The 17,409-nt window shown below is 39.5% G+C and overlaps 1 protein-coding gene across 1 annotated transcript in view; it reads right to left on the bottom strand.

Annotated features, from left to right (window-relative positions):
- The window catches only part of Slc9a9 (solute carrier family 9 member A9), a 565,781-nt gene that overhangs the window by 411,820 nt on the left and 136,552 nt on the right, over positions 1-17,409 (bottom strand). Inside the window, exon 5 of the mRNA XM_085827898.1 lies at positions 16,892-17,007. Within this exon, the coding sequence (XP_085684024.1) occupies positions 16,892-17,007 (116 nt within the window). The remainder of the gene's footprint in view (positions 1-16,891; positions 17,008-17,409) is intronic.

The raw sequence follows: 17,409 nt of genomic DNA, 5'->3' as shown, positions 1-17,409 counted from the left end.
CTGGGATATTTTATTATTTTTTTCTATTCTGGGCCATTGCCATTTTGATTGATTATAATGAATTTTTATGGTATCCTTACATCTGGTTAGACAAGTCCTCTTTTGCTTTTATTTGACATCACAAACCTTCAGATAATTTTATCTGAAAGTGCTATGTTTTCCTTGGAAGTATATTATATTAATTTGGGGAAATGTGACATTTTATGAAACTATTAGAATATGCTACAAGCTTATGCCCAAAATTCAATGATGGGGAAGTCTATAGAGAACTGGAAAAAGAACAAATAACAGTAACAGCAAAAGCCACGAGAGGTCTTAGGGAGAAGGAAGGCTGTTTGGAATTGCTGTATATAAATAGCAGGTGACTAGAGGTAGGAAGAAGGGGGTAGAGAAAAGAAAAATCAAGAAATGAAAACAACTAAGCTCACTGAATCTCGCATTTGTGACTTGCATTTCTTTGGAACAATGATTGCTTGACTCTGTGTTTAAAGCATATACAGTTAGCTAGGCACTTGGGCAGATGTTCATGAGGCTCAGATCAGAGCATTACAAAAAATTCTGGGGTTTAAATAACAGACTCAGAAAACTCTTCATTTACAAATCCTGGGCCAGAAGATTACAGTGCTGTTTTGCCCTAAGATCTAAACCTTGTTCTAGACAGTTAGCTGGCACACAGCCTCTCAACCATGGGACTGATGACCATTATACCAGGGAAGTATCTATTATGGGCTGCTGTCCTCTGTGTTATTAAAGCTTAGCAGTGCCCCTGCCCTCTCAATGTCAGATGCCTATCCACTCCTCTTGAGATGAGAAAAAACAACAACAACAACAACAAAAATGATCATGGTGACTAGTGGCTCCTGAGAATCATTTACCCCAGGTAACTGGGCCAGAGAAATGTGAGCAAGTGAAAGTGATTAACTATAGTCATGTTGACGTGCTATAATACTTACTGTCAGTCTAATTGTTGATATTTCCAAAAGAGCTATGAGAGTTATAACACAGAAAAGCAACAAGCAGAAACATTATTAGAGTAGTTATGTCAGAGTTTTATTATTAAATTATTTAATTATTAAATTAAGAGATGGGGAGCTAAAAATAGGTGAAAGGAAATGTAAGGGACAAATATTGCACTGTTGGCAAGATGGAGCAGTTGGTAAAGTCACCAGAGTCTGTCACCAGAGTTCAGCAAAAGCCATGCGACTCACAAAGAAAGAATAAGCCAGCTCCTGCAAGCTGTCCTCTAACCTCAATATGTGTACTGTGGTATGCACACACAGGTACACAGGCAGGCACACACATACACACACACCACCATACCATACCACATCACATCACATCAAACAATCAATCTCAAACAAAATTAGGAGTTAAAACAAAGAACACAGCCAAGACTACGATGACGTAGGAAGGGGGATCCATGGTTACAGTTGAAGAAGCAAAGCAGGTAAATGGGAAAGTCAGCAGTGGAGCTCTACTAGACGGAAGAAGGAAGATTTAAGACACAAGAATACATTTAAAAATATTGAGAGACAGGAGGCAAGAAATAGGGGCATGGCATCTGGATAATGGGAGTCACAGATGCAAATTAAACCCAGAATGGAAAGAGATACACACTTAAAGTTCGAATATTTCAACTTAAAGCAATAGGGGACAAAAAGTAACTTTGAATGCACAATTGTGTATCTAACCAAATTGGTCTTATAATATGATGGGATAAGTAAAATATATTCAGGCATACAAGGTTTCAAAAGGATTGTTATCCAAAGACTGACATCGGCATGGTTGGAAAGAGACATCAAAAGTATCAGCAGTGACACAGCTTGCTAATGATCTTGCTATTTAAAAGCAGTCTTTAAAACATCTAGTAGCAAGTGAAAGAGAGTCCCTAATTTCAGCTTTGTATTGTAGGATTTACCTCATCATGTGTTTACAGTGACAATAATGTAAATATTAATACTGACTCCAAGTATCTGTAGATTTTGTAGATATTGTTTGTAGATATATGTGGCTATTGTGGGAAGCAGTTCTTGAGCTTGAACCTAGAGCTTCATGCACACTAGGCAAGCGTTATATCCTCAATACTGTGCATTTTTCATTTGGAGATGATGCCTCACCAAGTTTCACAAGATGGCCTTGAGCTCACTTTGTAGGCCAAGATGGCCTTGAATTTGTGATCCATCTTCTACATCCTCCAGAGTAGGTGAGATGACAGGCTTCTATCATCAGTTCCAGCTAAAAAAAATTAATGCTAGCAGGTTTTGCATATTTATCTTATTTCCAGGCACCTTACAAACTGTTACATTTAATGTAATAGTTGTTTTATATATAAAATGTTAAGCAAAAAATGGTAGCTTTTTTTCTTGATTTCTAGTATATGTGATGTTTGCCTTATACCTCTCCCCCTTTTCAATCCTTGGAACACTGTGACAGTATTTTACATCTGTCTCTCCGGATCCTCATCCATCTTTATCTATCATCTTGCTCTCTGCCAGAGAACACTGACCACATGATGACGACTGTAAGCCTCCTGGCTCTAGTTTCCAATTGTCTGTCCAATGGGGAGTCCAAGGAAAGGTCAAAGGGAAGGTAGAAAGGGAAATGTTGATGTTTATGCCTTGATTTTCACTGCAGCGTTACTTGGATCTAACAGTATCATGGATAGAAGTTTCCCCTACAGTGAGACACTCCACCAGCTCCCTCCCACTTGGCTTACTCGGTCACTTTCTCCTCTAGCCATGGACCCAGGAGTAAGAGCTGTTGATAATCCAAAGCATTAGACTTCCTTATATTTCATGTTTCTTATATTTCTTTTATTCCCGTTGCTTTCAAGAAAGTTGGCTGCAACTACAGCTTGGAATTACCCAGTTTCAAGCAGTTAAGATGATTGGATCTAGTATTAGATTGTGGTAAATGCTTTGAATTACATTAAAATTATTTTAATTCATGTTTTAAACCTCTAATTCATCTTTGCTGTTGCTGTAAGGTTTCAAATGCCTTTATTTCATTAATATGTGCAATATTGTGTCTTGTTTACTACTAAAGTTGGTAGATTTTATGAGAACTGCCACTCTTGTATCCAGAGAGTATTAATCATCGTTAGTGGGTTTTGTTGGTGGTGGTGGTCTGCTTTTCTGGAACTGAAGACTAAGCCCAGGACTTCGCTCATGATGGGCAAGTGTTTTACCTCTGAGCTCCAAATCCAGTCCACTTAACATTATGCAGTAGTTGCCTCTGAATTTTTACTACTCACAGTTCTAGCTTCTATTTGCAAATGTTTTATTTTGAGCTCTAGTATTTTCAAGACTGAATAGGGTGGGCTGCAACTTTCTGCTGTGGTTCTTTTTCAGCCGTTTGATTTCAGCCTCATGCCATCTTTAAATAAACAAGAGGCTTTCACGCTTCCACATGGCTCACAATCGTTAAGTCTTGTTAGAGTTCTTTGTTTTGAAAGTGAGATGTAGTTCAGCTATGAAACTATCTTTTCAATGGTAGGCATTTCATCATCTTCCAAGCCTTTTCTTCCAGATTTTTATTTGTTACCAGAGAAATTTATTGTAATTATGATCGTGGTTAAAGCTTTTGTTCACGTTGCCTGGAATATTATTTGGAACACTGCTGTCTGATTATCTGATGCTTGTGACCCTTCTCTTCTGTGTCTCCCGTAAAGCCCACACACATTACATCTCTCCTTCCAGTTGCTTATTGAGTTCATCTCGGATATCATCACTGTTTTTTTTATTGACTTTTTTATTTTCTTATTTCATTATTTATTATTCATCTGTCTTTATTAATTCCCCCCTTTCTGAAAATTACTTAATTTGATTTTTTCTTTATCTAGTCTCCTATGTTAAGTTCTATATTTCTTTATAGTTGGGGTTGATTCTTCAATAACAAATATATTTAATGCCACAAAATTTCATCTGAGTGTCTATTGAGTGTGGCTCCAATGTCCCCCTTTGCTTTGTATCCTAGACATTAAGTACTTTCCTCCTGATTTCTTCTGATGTGTAAGAATTCTATTGTCTCTTTTGTGGTTTAGGCAACTTGATGAGAGAACGTTGCTAGCAAATTCTTCATTCTTGTTAGAATCTGTTGATGTTCCTTTGTGGCAAAATACACAGCCAAGTTTTGAAATTTTTTTGTTGATTAACAAAAAGCAGTTTTTCATTAGGGAGGTAAAGACCTATTAAATATCTCATATATCATGTTGATTAGTTACATTATTCAATCCATTACTTTTTATTTCTCTATTATAGCTAATTCTAAAAGAGTTTATTGAGGGCACCCAGCATAATTACCCTTTAATCAAATTCTTCCTGCTTTCCTGAATTTGTAAACATATATTTAGCAACTACCATACTGCATGTTGTTTTCTTCTAACACCAAATGTTACACAAAGAAAGTTCAGCAGTGTCCTAGCTTCATTTTTCTTGAGGTGATAAAAATATCCAGACAAGAATGTGCCTTCGGGGAGAGGGGATAAGTTTTAGCTCACGATTCCAGGTATGTAGTCCATCATATGGGAAAGTCACAGTGCAAGAACTGGAGGCAGCTGGTTATGTCATGGGTGCGCTCATGTACACCCCCCCCCCACACACACACAGTAAGAACAGTTATTTATTGCCTCTCTCCTGTGGTGGATTGTAGGTTGTGTCAAGTTGACAATTAAAAGTACTCATTACAAATGGCTTTTGTTTTCCTTTTATATTTCTATGTGGTTGCTTTACCTTGTGTCCTCTTCTTCTGTATAATTTCGGATTGCTGCTTGGATATATGCTTTTGGATTTCTCATCAATCCTGCCTGAAACTGGATGGGTTCAAATGGACTTAATATGATGGGTTGAGTGTTTTTAATCAGCACAGAAAAAATCATGTTTAATCTGCATAATTATTGGATTAAAAAAAAACTTTTTCCTATGCTGTCTCTCATATTTTTTATATGTGATATCTCTTGACTTGGCCACCCAGTTTCTGGTTTTATCTTCCTGATGCAAATACATTAAAATGTTATTTTATTGGTTAGATACATGGCTGAATGGTTAAGCGTGCTTGCCTCACTTTTCAGCAGGCCTGAGTGCACTTCCTCACACCCATAATGGGCACACCACAACTGCCTGTAATCCAGCCCCATGGGATCTGATGCTCTCTTCTGGAAGAAGCAGATGTCTGCACACAAGTGGTGTACACACACACACACACACACACACACACACACTCAAAAGAATTTTTTTTTTAATTAACCTTTCAACTTCTCAGTTTTATTCTATACAAACTGCTACTGATTCAAGTTTTCATTATAATGGGTGATATTATACTTCCATTCAATTGTTACTTGGAAAACCATGGGTCATATCTACAGTTGGTCATTTTATCCTCCCTTCCAAGAAGTAATTGGTGTTTGGCCGTGCAATTCGCTTGTTTGGAATGATCTTCCTTTGCTCAGGTTGCTAAGAAATCTTGTGTTTGTGTTGTCTTTGCTTATTTCCTGGAACTTCAAAGTGTGAGACTCCCCTCTGTGCAAGCAGCTCTGAAAGCAGTATGGCTAGCTCTCAAGCACCAGATGGAAGCCACCAGACTACAGAAGGTCAAGTTCACTAACATCAGATCTATATCAACCTCTGCCCTCTTCCTATCATGGAGGGCCAAAGTGTACAGATTTACAACACACATTTTTCTTACATTTATGACTTTCCAGTTCCCATGGGAAACCTCTTCTACAGCAACTATAGATCTTGAGAGCCTCACACTATTCACAATACAGAAAGCTCCTTGGATAGGAACAACACAGCTCATGATTTTGCTAGGGGCATCCTAGGAAGCAAGAGTTTAGGAAAGCCAAACAATAAATGGAGCAACAAAAGGTAGAGGAAGCAGACTAAGCTTGCCATTCTTCCAGAATCCTCTGTCTACCCCCCAGGAACCCTCTAAACTAATTGTAATATTGTTTTAGTTATTTTTCTTTTAGCTGGGACAAAATATTTCACACAACCAACAAAATGAAGCGTCTGTTTTGGCTCACAGTTTAAGGCTCAGTCCATCATGGAAGTCGTGATGGCAGGAGCATGAAGCAGCTGGTGACATTGTACACAGTCAGTGAGTGGAGAGAGGCAGATGCTGACGCTTGGCTGGCTCTCTCTTCACTCAGTCCAGGATCCATAGAGGAGTGTCACACGTTCAAGGAGGTCTTCCCAGCCCCATTGGAAATATCCTCCACTCCATAGGTATGCACAAACGTGTTTTCAAGGTGATTCTACATTTTCTCACAAATATGGACAATGTTTTAAACACAGGATCTCATTAGGTAGGCTAGGCCACACTGGGACTTGCTAAGGAGTCCAGGTTGCTCATGGATCCTCAGATCATCCTGCCTCTTGACTTCCAAGTGATGGATTATAGGCACGGCTGCTCTTCCAGTTGGTAATGCTAGCTTTGCAAATGATTGTTGTAGAGCCAAGTCACCCATGTCTAAACCTTTGTGTGTTCTCTGTAAGTTAAAATGCATGATTACATGATCCTTAAAGTCTCTTTCATAGAAAAGCATCCCACAATTTTATTATTTTAATTTATTTCTAGAAGCAATAAATGCATATTATCTAGACTCTTGATCAAAGAAAGCGGTAATAGTAAGTTTTATGAGGCAGTTTGGGACATTTTAACCTAATTACATATTGCTGATATTTAATAATTGCATTAGTATTACATTATTACCATAGCAAACAAAAGCGTTACTATCCTAAAAGAACACAAAGCTAGCAACTTATAATTCTATAGGTAGGTGTCAACATAAATCACAGTAGGATAAAATTAAAGCAGGGCTGCAGTCATTGCTGCCATTTTGAATGGAAATTATCTCCCATAATCTCAGGGGTTTGACCCCTAGGTCTCCACCTCATGGCACTGTTGTTGAAGACTATAGAATCTGTAGCAGATGGAGCCTTTCTGGCAGAAGCACATAACCGGAGCGGCCTTCAGATTTTATAGCCAGGCCCCACTTCCAGTCCCGTAGGATTGATGATATGTGACCAGCTGTGTCACACCCCTGCTGCTATGGCTTCCCTGCCAGGACAGACTGTAAAACAAAATAAACTCATGCTTCCTTCAGATGTCTTTGCTAGGTGTTTCATCAGAGTCACAGAAAAGTAACACAAGGCTTCAGGAGACAATCAGCTTCCTTGAGCATCCCAGCTGGCAGTACCCACCTACATCCCTTGGATGACCACACCCTTCCTCCATTTTCAGCAGCTACATTGTATCTTCCTAGGCCTCTTTTCACACTATCTTCTCCAATCAAAGCCAAGGAGGGGGCTTCAATTTGTAAAGTCCCATGTGGTGAGATAGGATAATTTCCTCAACTCAGGATTCTTAACTTAATCACATATTCAAAGTCTCTTGAGCCAAGAAAGTTAATGCAATTGTGTTAGTAGGTTCTGGGGACTAGGGCTTTGCAGGGCCATTACTTCACCTACCACAAACATCACTGTTAGTATTTTAGATGCAATGGTGTCTATGTGGTTAAATTTAATGCATGTTTATAGTGGAAGTTTGTTTATGGATTGTTTCTTTGAACAAGAGTCCAGAGGATGTCTGTATAATCTTTTTTGATATATAAGGTATACCTTAGAATAAGTACATAGGAAAGTTTCATTGCAGGAATAATTACAGATGAAGATTTCGAGGAAAGGGTAAAGTTACAAAAAACAAATATACCGTTTTTGCCCTTCCTAATGGAGGCAACATACTCAGACCGTAGGGAACTGTGGAGAGAAGCCTGAGGGGGAAGCTGACCATCACTTAGGGAACTGCATATTGAGAGAAACAGTGGAGCAGCAGGGCACACACTGTCCAGTCCAGAATGGGCTTCCTCCTATAGAAGTGACCTCATTTCTTCAACAGTTCAAAAGACGTGGTGTCAGGGGGTGTGGCTCTGACTAAGAAAGAAGGTGGGGGTGTGGCACCTACATGCTACCTGTGGATCACGCTTGGGTTCTGATTACAGACAGAAAATACAATCTGAAAGAGAACAGATTACTTGACAATAGCAGTGGATCCTCAAACTCTTGGCAAGTTTTGGCAAGTTTTGGCAAGAGAAAGGCTCTTGTTCATGCTTGCAGATGATTCTAGATACTTAGGGGTAAAATAATACTATCTAAATTTAATGACAATGTTTAAATTTAGTTTTAAGAACCATTATCTTCTATCTATCGGTAGAAACAGAAGTGAAAGTGTTACTTGTTTCTTAAAGGAGAATTACCACATTTTACACATAGCACTTCCTACTTTAACCATGCAGCCCTCAAAGGAAAGCCGCTATCCAGGGTAGAGTCCACTAAAGATGAAGAAGTCAGAACTGTTGCCAGAAAACCAAGTAAAAACATGAATATCTGATTACAGTGACAGCAACATGACATCTCCATTCAGTGTCATTGTAAGATAGTGACAACTGTTAAGATATGTATCACTGGGGCTGGAGAGATGGTTCAGCAGTTAAAAGCACTGATTGCTCTTCCAGAGGTCCTGAGTTCAATTCCCAGCAAGCACATGGTGGTTCACAGTCACCTGTAATGGGATCTTGTGCCCTTTCCTGGTGTGTCTGAAGAGAGCAATAAATATATATAGATAAAAATAAGTTTATATATAATAAATTTTTAAGAACAAAACAACAAAAACCCAAAACATGTATCAGCTCATTTACTCACAAAGGCAAACCTTTAAATAAATCTTATCCCCATTGTATAAATGGAGAAACTGAGGCTCATGTAGCTCAGGTTGAGTGCAGACTTCAGCATGGGCCCCTCCCACTGAGAAGACTGCTTTAAAACAAGAATCCACATTTCTTCTTCTATTTATTAGCCACCCGTGTATTGTGCAGTCCATAGCAGCAAGCCCTTTGTATTCTGTGGCATCTGTGGGTACTTTCTTACACATAGTCACTAAATGTCATTTAGCAATGACAATGACAGATAATGAACCATATTGAATTCTCTGTGTTTCCTTGCTTAATTGGAGAACCGAGCCAACCATGCACATCAGCTAGCTATAAACCCTAAGTTATGGGCTCTATTTTTCCAACTGACTACATGTCTTTGTTGACTTCTTTTACATAACACTTATTTCTGGTATTGAGTTTATCCAGTTCAGAAGCAGCAAATGTCTCACTACACTTTGAAATGGGGCTAACATAGATGGTCAGATTTGCTGGTTTTGTGACAAACTGTATATTTAAAACCAGTAATGGTTTTTCACACACACACACACACACACACACACACACACACACACACACACACACAGTGGTCTGAAGCTGTCAGGCCTTTTATTTATGTTCTGCTAAGGAGAAGATCAGTTGAGACCCTCAGGCTGGGGATTATTGAAGCTGCCTTTCCCCAGGTCAGAGGCTGCAGTATTTCCAGGTTAGAAGGCACATCTATGGTATTTAAATCAACTCTTTTCTCTTTGTTTTGGTTCTGAAGCATGGGTGTAACTCCAGTGGAAAAAAAAGGAGACTGGAAAAGGAATTCTGGAAAGAAAATTCAGACATACTAGTTCAATTTTATAAAATGTAAATCATCTTTATTTCAGCAAATGCCATAATCAATCCACCAAGTGCCCAGTGTCTTAGTCAATGGCTTTGGTTTTTGTTTGTGTGTGTGTGTGTGTGTGTGTGTGTGTGTGTGTGTGTGTTTGCAGTGAAGAGACACCATGACCATAGCAACTCTTAACTGAGGCTGGCTTACATTCAGAGGGTTAGTCCAGCATCCTAATTGCAGGAAGCATGGCACCACACAGGCGAACATGGAGCTAGAGAAGTAGCTTAAGAGTTCTACATCCAGATTCCCAAGCAGCAGAAAGAGAGAAAGCCATTGGGTCTTGACCTTTTAAACACAAAAGCCCACCCCCAGTGACACACTTCCTCCTACAAGGCCACACCTCCTAATCTCTGTCAAGTAGACCTACTCCCTAATGACCAAGCATTCAAATATATGAGCCTATGGAGGCCATTCTCATTCAAACCAGTGCACCCTATAAGCATGCCTATTCTTTTACTTAATTTTAAATTGTTGTGCTATTTTTATTAAGGATCATATATTTGCCTTACCACATTCCCCTCTGACATTGCTCTATTGAAGCAATAGAGTAATGGAAGTCACACACATAATTTTCCATTTTTTTGGGTGGTCATATTTTAAAAATAAGTAAAGATAAACAGATAAAATTAATTTTAATAGCATATTTGGTTAACTGAATATTAAATGAGTAATAGTTAAACATGTAATTATGTTTAAAACTATGTCCCATGGGTATATTCATGGGCGTAACACCTGTCTAGCATGCTTAAGGCCCTGGGTTCATTCTTCAGCACCATAGAAACAACTTTATTGTTATTTTAAAAATTACTAATGAGATTCTTTATTGTGTTAAGTCTTTGGAACAGAGGGCATATTCATGCTTGTAGAACATATTGACTGAGTGTGTCACATTCTAAGTGCTTAGTAGTCATGTGTATAACAAACAAGACTGTAGAGCCCACCTTTGAGAATTTGACTCAAATCCAAGACAGCCTAAAGTGTTTCTCCTGGGAGAACCAGGCAAGCCTGTGAAGTCACTTACCCTCCAGCTTTGAGTCCTGAACTAAAACTTCTGGAGCTCAAAGTGTAGCAGCTGTATTTGAGTCTTAGTACAGCTGCAGCCTATAAAATGAAGACATTTGAATTCAAAAAAAGAAATAGAGAAATTGATGGCGTGCAAAAATGCACAGCTCACACGTGCTCGAATGAGCAGTGTTCTATGAACCTTGCAGGAATGATCGGACTTGTCAAAAGCTGGGAAGAGTTTCTAGAATTCTTTGGGCAAGTATTTAATACATGGTGTAATGTGTGGAGTCCTTCCTTTTCCGAAAGGAAGCTATTACTTTGAATAACATCCAGCCTAAAGTACCTATATCACTATGACATTTTCTACAAGTCCATAAACCATGGCGTGGTGTTCTCAGGAAAGCATTAACCTATCTGGTGAACAGGGAGAAAGGAGTTCTACCTTGAGTTTGATCTGTACCTCATGTCCCTGACTCTTGCAGGGTCATGAGACATTTAATTACTGACAGTGACCTGTATGTTCAAACTCAGATTCCTTTCAATGCTCCAGACTTGGCTCTTACAGTTTCTTCTACAAACATATCCATTAACGTATTAAAGCCCATGACACTAGATGTATTAGATTTAAAAGACAGGTAAGAAGCCCTCGTACTTAGGCAGCAGGCCAAAATAAGTAGATCAATCAAAATGACTGAGCTGATTGTTAGTGGTAAGTGCTGTTGACAGAAGTGGATTGAGGTAACAGCATCTGGAGTTGATTAGGGTGAGAGGCCGGGCACAGTTAACACTGCCTCAGAGGTGACACTCGAAAGCAGAGACCTTGAAGAGGGTAGAGTGGGAAGAGTAACAACACAAATGAGATAACCACAGGAACAGCCATATTCAAGGCATGTGGCTCCACTGGGGGCTCCATGTCTCTTCACAGTCCTTAAAGACCCCTCCTATATCTTACCTACCTGCCTGTAACGGCATTTAGGTCTTCGTAGTCAAAATCATTATCTTGGGTATTCTAAATTTACCAAAGTGTCCCAAGTCAGTGAAGGATGAGCCAGGAAGAGAGACTAGCAGAAGGTTTCCTCATGGGCTTCACTACCTGCAGGCCTGAAAGTGGGATTATTAAGGCAAGCTCCCACACTGGGGCCTTTTGCTATTGAATTTAAATTTCTATGTCTTTGCCCATCTGTTTGATTCATTTATTCTGAATTTACCTGAAGGAAAGCTGACTCAGGGATTGAACAGATGCTCTTGGACCTGTCTGTCCTGCCTGCCCTGTCTCAGGGTCTGATTCTAGTTATACCCTCACTGTCTCAGTAGCAGCAAGTATCTCATTGGTGACGTGAAATTAATCAAATTATGGTCAAATCCTCCTAGCTAAACTAGGAGATTCACTAGCTGGGGCAAACCAAGCTAGCTGGAGATAGTCTGCAATGGCAGGAAGCTGTAAAGTCTGAACACGTTTCTCTAACAGATACACATGGGTAGGCAATGACCCCTGGCTTTGATACAGCTAACCTAACCGGGAAAGGATTCATTTAAAGAAGGCCAAGAAACACCAAGCCCAGAGAGCACGGGTTCTCTTTCATAAATTAGTGAGTCATGAGAATTTAGGCAATACATGAATAATTGTGGGGTAAGATTAACTACGTGTTTTAAGGTTATTGAAGACCTTAAATTACACCAATTTAGCAGAGAGTGGGTTCAATGTGTTTTAATATATCAATTAGTTCTCGGTAAAGGAGGGGAACCCAGGGCTCTTGCTTATATGCTACAGGCTTCTGCTATCGGAAATCATGGCAGCATTTGCTGACTGGGGCTAGAACCTCAAACTCTCCAGTCAGCTGGTCTTGGGTTGATTTTCTGGTTTCTTTAAAACTAAAGTTTATTTTAAAGGAAATCTCACAGAAATAAGAATCACACGCTGCCGTCAGAGCTGGAAGAGCATGAGAGCCGAAGTCATAACTTTCCGTTTTACAGATGAAGAAGCAGTGTCTCCATCTGAGGCAGGAAGGCAGAAGATTGCATATCTTCCACCTGCAGGAACCTGTGAAATCTAAGGAACTGAAGCGGCTACACAAAGTCGCAGAGCTGTGCATGCCAGACACACACGGTGGACTGACTCGTGCCCTGGGTTCTCCTCCTGGCTGCAAACTGATGTTCTGTTTCAAAGGACTCATCCACTTAGCCACTTGACACAAGGCAGGGAAATAGCCATTTATTAGGCTGGAACCCCCCAAACCCATTTTAGCCAGTTTTCTGTGTTGTGAAAACATAACCTTGGGAATATCACCAGTAAAGAAGAAACAAATTTGGCCACACTTGGACATGCTTGAGTCTGTCAGAATTCAGCACACTCAGGCTGTAGCAATGAACTCAGAATTGATATAGAATGGAGGAGGTGCTTTCTGACATATGCATATAAGTAAAGGTGGCCTGAAATTTGACCCACCACTGAAAGGCAGAATATACATATTGCTGAAGGGTATGGCCCTAACTGGCTCCAAATCATGCTTCTAGCAGTTGCCAGGCCACCTCTGCATTCCCCAGGGGCATGCGATGGAGCGATGGAGCGTGAGATCATTCTGAAAAACAAGCAATGTAAATCTCCCAGCAGTGATAGAATAGCCAAGTTACCCCTCACCCAGGGGGTGGAGCAGTCTTTACACCACCTGGATCTCTGATTCTCTCATCTACACCATGGGCTCCACACCAGAGGTTGGGGGCAGGGGAGACCCTTCTTATATCCCCTTAGCATAAATATTCCAGTCTTACTCATAGTTAAGAGAGATCCTTGGGCAGACCACAGGAAGATGTAAATCCCCTCACCTATGGGGAATCCTAAGTTTGATTTGAAGTGTCTTTGAGGACAATAAACCTCCACAGATCAGAAGCTGAATGCAGACTGGTACACAGTTCAGGGGAGAACTTTAGTATCTAGGAATATCTATTTCTAGAAATCAATATCAAAGACACACTGGAAACACATGAAAAACTGTTAATTTAACAGCTGCTAATTGCGACACGATTACCAATTTAAAGCACAAGAAAACACCTTCAAATGCCCATTGATAGCAGACTGGCTAAAGAGTGGCCTTTTCTGTAGTTAAAAAAGGGAGCAAGAGAAATCTTCAGATGCTGCCAATGTCTAAAACATGCGGTTAATTAGACAAAACTAAAACACAGAGCCAGTATAACAGTGTATGCTGGAGGGTGGGTTATGTTTGCATGTGAGCCTAAATTTAAGAATAGAAATTTAACCCAAAACTACCAAAATGTCTCAAAAGTTAGAGCAGAGCAGACAGGGACAGCAGCTAGGCTCTCTACTCCCATCTGAATATGTTTTTCTTTCTTTTTAATCCTCGAGATATTTAATCCAATTTTAAAATAAAAAACAAAGCAAAAAAAGCAGAGTGAACGGGAAGAACTTGATTGTGATGGACTTGAGGCTTAACCACACATTGGAATCATTTCGAGTGATTTAAAAACAGAAAAACTTTTAACTGCATCCCAAGTGAGGTATACTCAAAGGCTAAAATAACCACATGAAATCTTAAGCCATTTTCAGTTGTTATATTTTTAGCAATAATGTATGTGAGATAATTTTGAGAACGTATGTTTGAAGTAAGTAAAAATTCTATTAATTCAGCAGGAGGAAAAAAAGAAGCAGAAAAACTGCAAATGTACATTAAAATTCAAGGCATCATAATAAAATTTCTATAATCCTAAAACTGAGCTGAGTATATTAAAATGAATTTATGGTATAATTTTAATCAATTTATGGTATGGCTTTAATGAATTTATGATATAACTGCCTAAACACAGATGATCTAAAAAGAGTGACCTATATAATGGTAATGAAACCACTTAGTAGCAAAATTTGTCCTTAAACAAACTGTCTTCTTGGAGAGGTGGCTAATTTTTAAATTGAGGGACAGAAGTCATAGATGATAAGGCTGGAACATTACATCTACTCAAATGCAAAAAGTTTATCAAAGATCACTAGGGTCATGTCAAAAGGATACAGGAGAAACATGAAGAACTTCCTTGTTTAAAAAATAAAAGGAGTGTTTTAATCATAAAAAAAGACTAGCCAGCCTAGATTGAAACGTAGCAATTATGTTAAAATCCACACATTCAGAAAGATGTATTTTAAAAACCTGCCCTGGTGACAATGTGTAGAGGATGGCATGAAAACAACACATTATTTAAGAAGTTAGAGGAAATTATCAATCATTTGTCTTGCTTGGCTCTTGTTTGTTGCTATTACACTGTGCAGTTGAACTGGGAAACTTTTTTGAGGAGACTATACTGCAATAGAGCTTGTCAAACTGTCTGTGCCTGTGAATTAGCTAAGTTAGATTCTGAGGTCTGAGGTTGAGCCTGACAATATGCAGCTATAACCCATTTGATGTCAGCACGACTGGTCAGGAGGTATTGGCTGCTCCCGACCCCAGTTGAACATAAACAGTTCCACAGAACAACCTCAGGCAAGGTAACTCTGTAACCAGGCTGGTTGCAACAAAAGCAAGACAGCTACATCATCATCTCTAAACACAATGAGAATTATCCAAGCCAAATGCTAACATCCCCTATTCTAACCAAGAAGAGGGAAATGGCTTCTTTATCAATTATAGATTAGGCTTCGTCTGGTCTTTGCCTTTAAGATAAGATACTGAGTGGATTATATGGAATTACTTTTACTTCCTGACATATCTAATCCAGAGTTATATCCTTACCCCTTAACCCTTCTCTAAATATCACAAATGGAAACCCATGTCCCATCATAAGCCTGTCCCCTATCACACCCTCTGAGACAACCCATTGCTCCCTGCTGTCTTAGGGCTGCTACTGCTCTGGTGAAAGACCAGGAGCAAAGCAACTTGAGGAGGAAAAGGTTCGTTCGGCTCCTGTTTCCACATCACTGTTCATCATCAAAGGACGTCAGGGAAGGAACTCAAACTGGCCATGGAGGAATGCTCCTTACTGCCAAGTTCCTCGTGGCTTTCTTGGCCTGTTTTCTTATAGAACTCAGGACCACCAGCCTAGGAGCAGCCCCCCACCAACAATGTGCTGGGCTTTCTCCCATCCATCAGTAATTAAGAAAATGTTCTATGAGCTTGACTTTTTTCCCCCTCAATTGAGGCTGTCTCTTCTCTAATGACTCCAGCTTATTAGTTGGACTTCAAGTTGACATGAAGGTAGCAAGCACGTTCACCCCACCCCCGGTGAGCATTCTCTTTCATTGTATCACATCAGAAACCCATTTCGTTTCCCCTCAGGTACATTCTGGTAGTCTTTGCTAGAATACCAATTCCTGGGTATGATGGCTAAGCTGACAGCAGAATTGCCAGTCACCACTTGCCTTCTGATGGGATATTCCCAGCATCATTTGTAAAGGAATTATGCTAAAAAATTTGACCCCGATTCTGATTAAGCCTCTAACTTTAACCATAAGAAACACTGGGCACATAGGGACATGTTAAGGACCCATGTTCAATTTACCTGCGACACTATCGCCAATTCTGTGAACAACAAACAGCATAGCAGATGGAGGAGATCTTAAGTATAAACATAGCTCAGGAGATGGAGCAGGGTATTATGTGTCGTCTTTGGATATGATGTCTATAGACTACTAAAACCAGTAATGGTAAGAACAAGCCAACTAAGGATATTTAAACAGTGGCCAGAGCTTTCATATTATTAAGTCATGACCGCGAATAGTTGTCAGTTCTATAGAATGGCAGTCACTTTCAGGGTACTTACGTACCAAATATGGTACTTGAAATTCACTTTAATGCAATACAGTCATAATAAACTGGAACAGGTGGGAGACATGTGCTCATTTGGGGCCACTAAATGGTAGATGGCAGTCCTCTTTTCTCCAATCCCTATCTTTGATGAACTTTAAGAGTTCCATGGTAAACAATTTTTTAAAAAATGTTTAAACTAATTAATTGAACAATTAATTTTTGAAAGAAGAAGTGTTGAATAGAGACAAATTAAGGACAACAGCTCGGAACGGTTCTAGGTTTGAGAGAAGCAATAATGGCTTTAAACAAGTCCCTTCCACCATGGAGACTGCTTTCTGACCAATTTCTCGAGAGCTGTCTGATATTGTCTATTTCTTTCCCTTTTCTTCCTTGACTTTTTATTTAATTCACTTACAGATGTGTCAACGGCCTATGATGAGGAATGAAGAATTATTATTACCAGGGAGACAAAAATGACGGCCTGTGGAGAAACCATCAATTTAAATGTTTGACTCTTCAAAAAAAGAAATGCATTATTTGAACAGTTACCTGGATCTGTAGCAGACATTAGTGAACCAAAAAATAAACAGTCAGTGAAGTGGAAGTCTCCGCTCTTCAGCTGGCCAGCGTGCACCATGGCTTTCACAAAGCCGTACACAATTAACCTGTAAAAGAGAAACGAAAGGCCTTTAAACATGGAGCTGGATCCTGTGTAAATCCATGCTGTCTCAGAGAACATTCTCCTGTGCCTTCAGGATATGTATCATGCATAAACCATCACCATCCTGTCTACTCATGGCTACTATTGATCTCTCAGCTTTGAACAATATTTTCACTGAATATCAATCCATTCACCTAGCCAATGGTTAACAGAGCATTTGCTAGCATATGCTATCGAAAGTAAGGTAAGCTTAAAGGATGTATAAAGAATTGTCAAACCATATCTATTTTATTTCCCTTTCTGAGAAAGATTCAACCAGCCTCCCTTGGGCCCTCCTTGTTATTTGGCTTCTTGGTTCTGTGGATTTTAGTGTGGTTATCCTATACTTTATAGCTAATATCCACTT

Source organism: Mus caroli, unplaced genomic scaffold, assembly GCF_978045245.1.
Source record: "Mus caroli unplaced genomic scaffold, Mus_caroli_1 scaffold_11, whole genome shotgun sequence".
NCBI classification, from domain to species: Eukaryota; Metazoa; Chordata; class Mammalia; order Rodentia; family Muridae; genus Mus; species Mus caroli.
The sequence above is the reverse complement of the archived record's forward strand: the minus strand, read 5'-3'. Positions and strand labels throughout refer to the sequence as shown.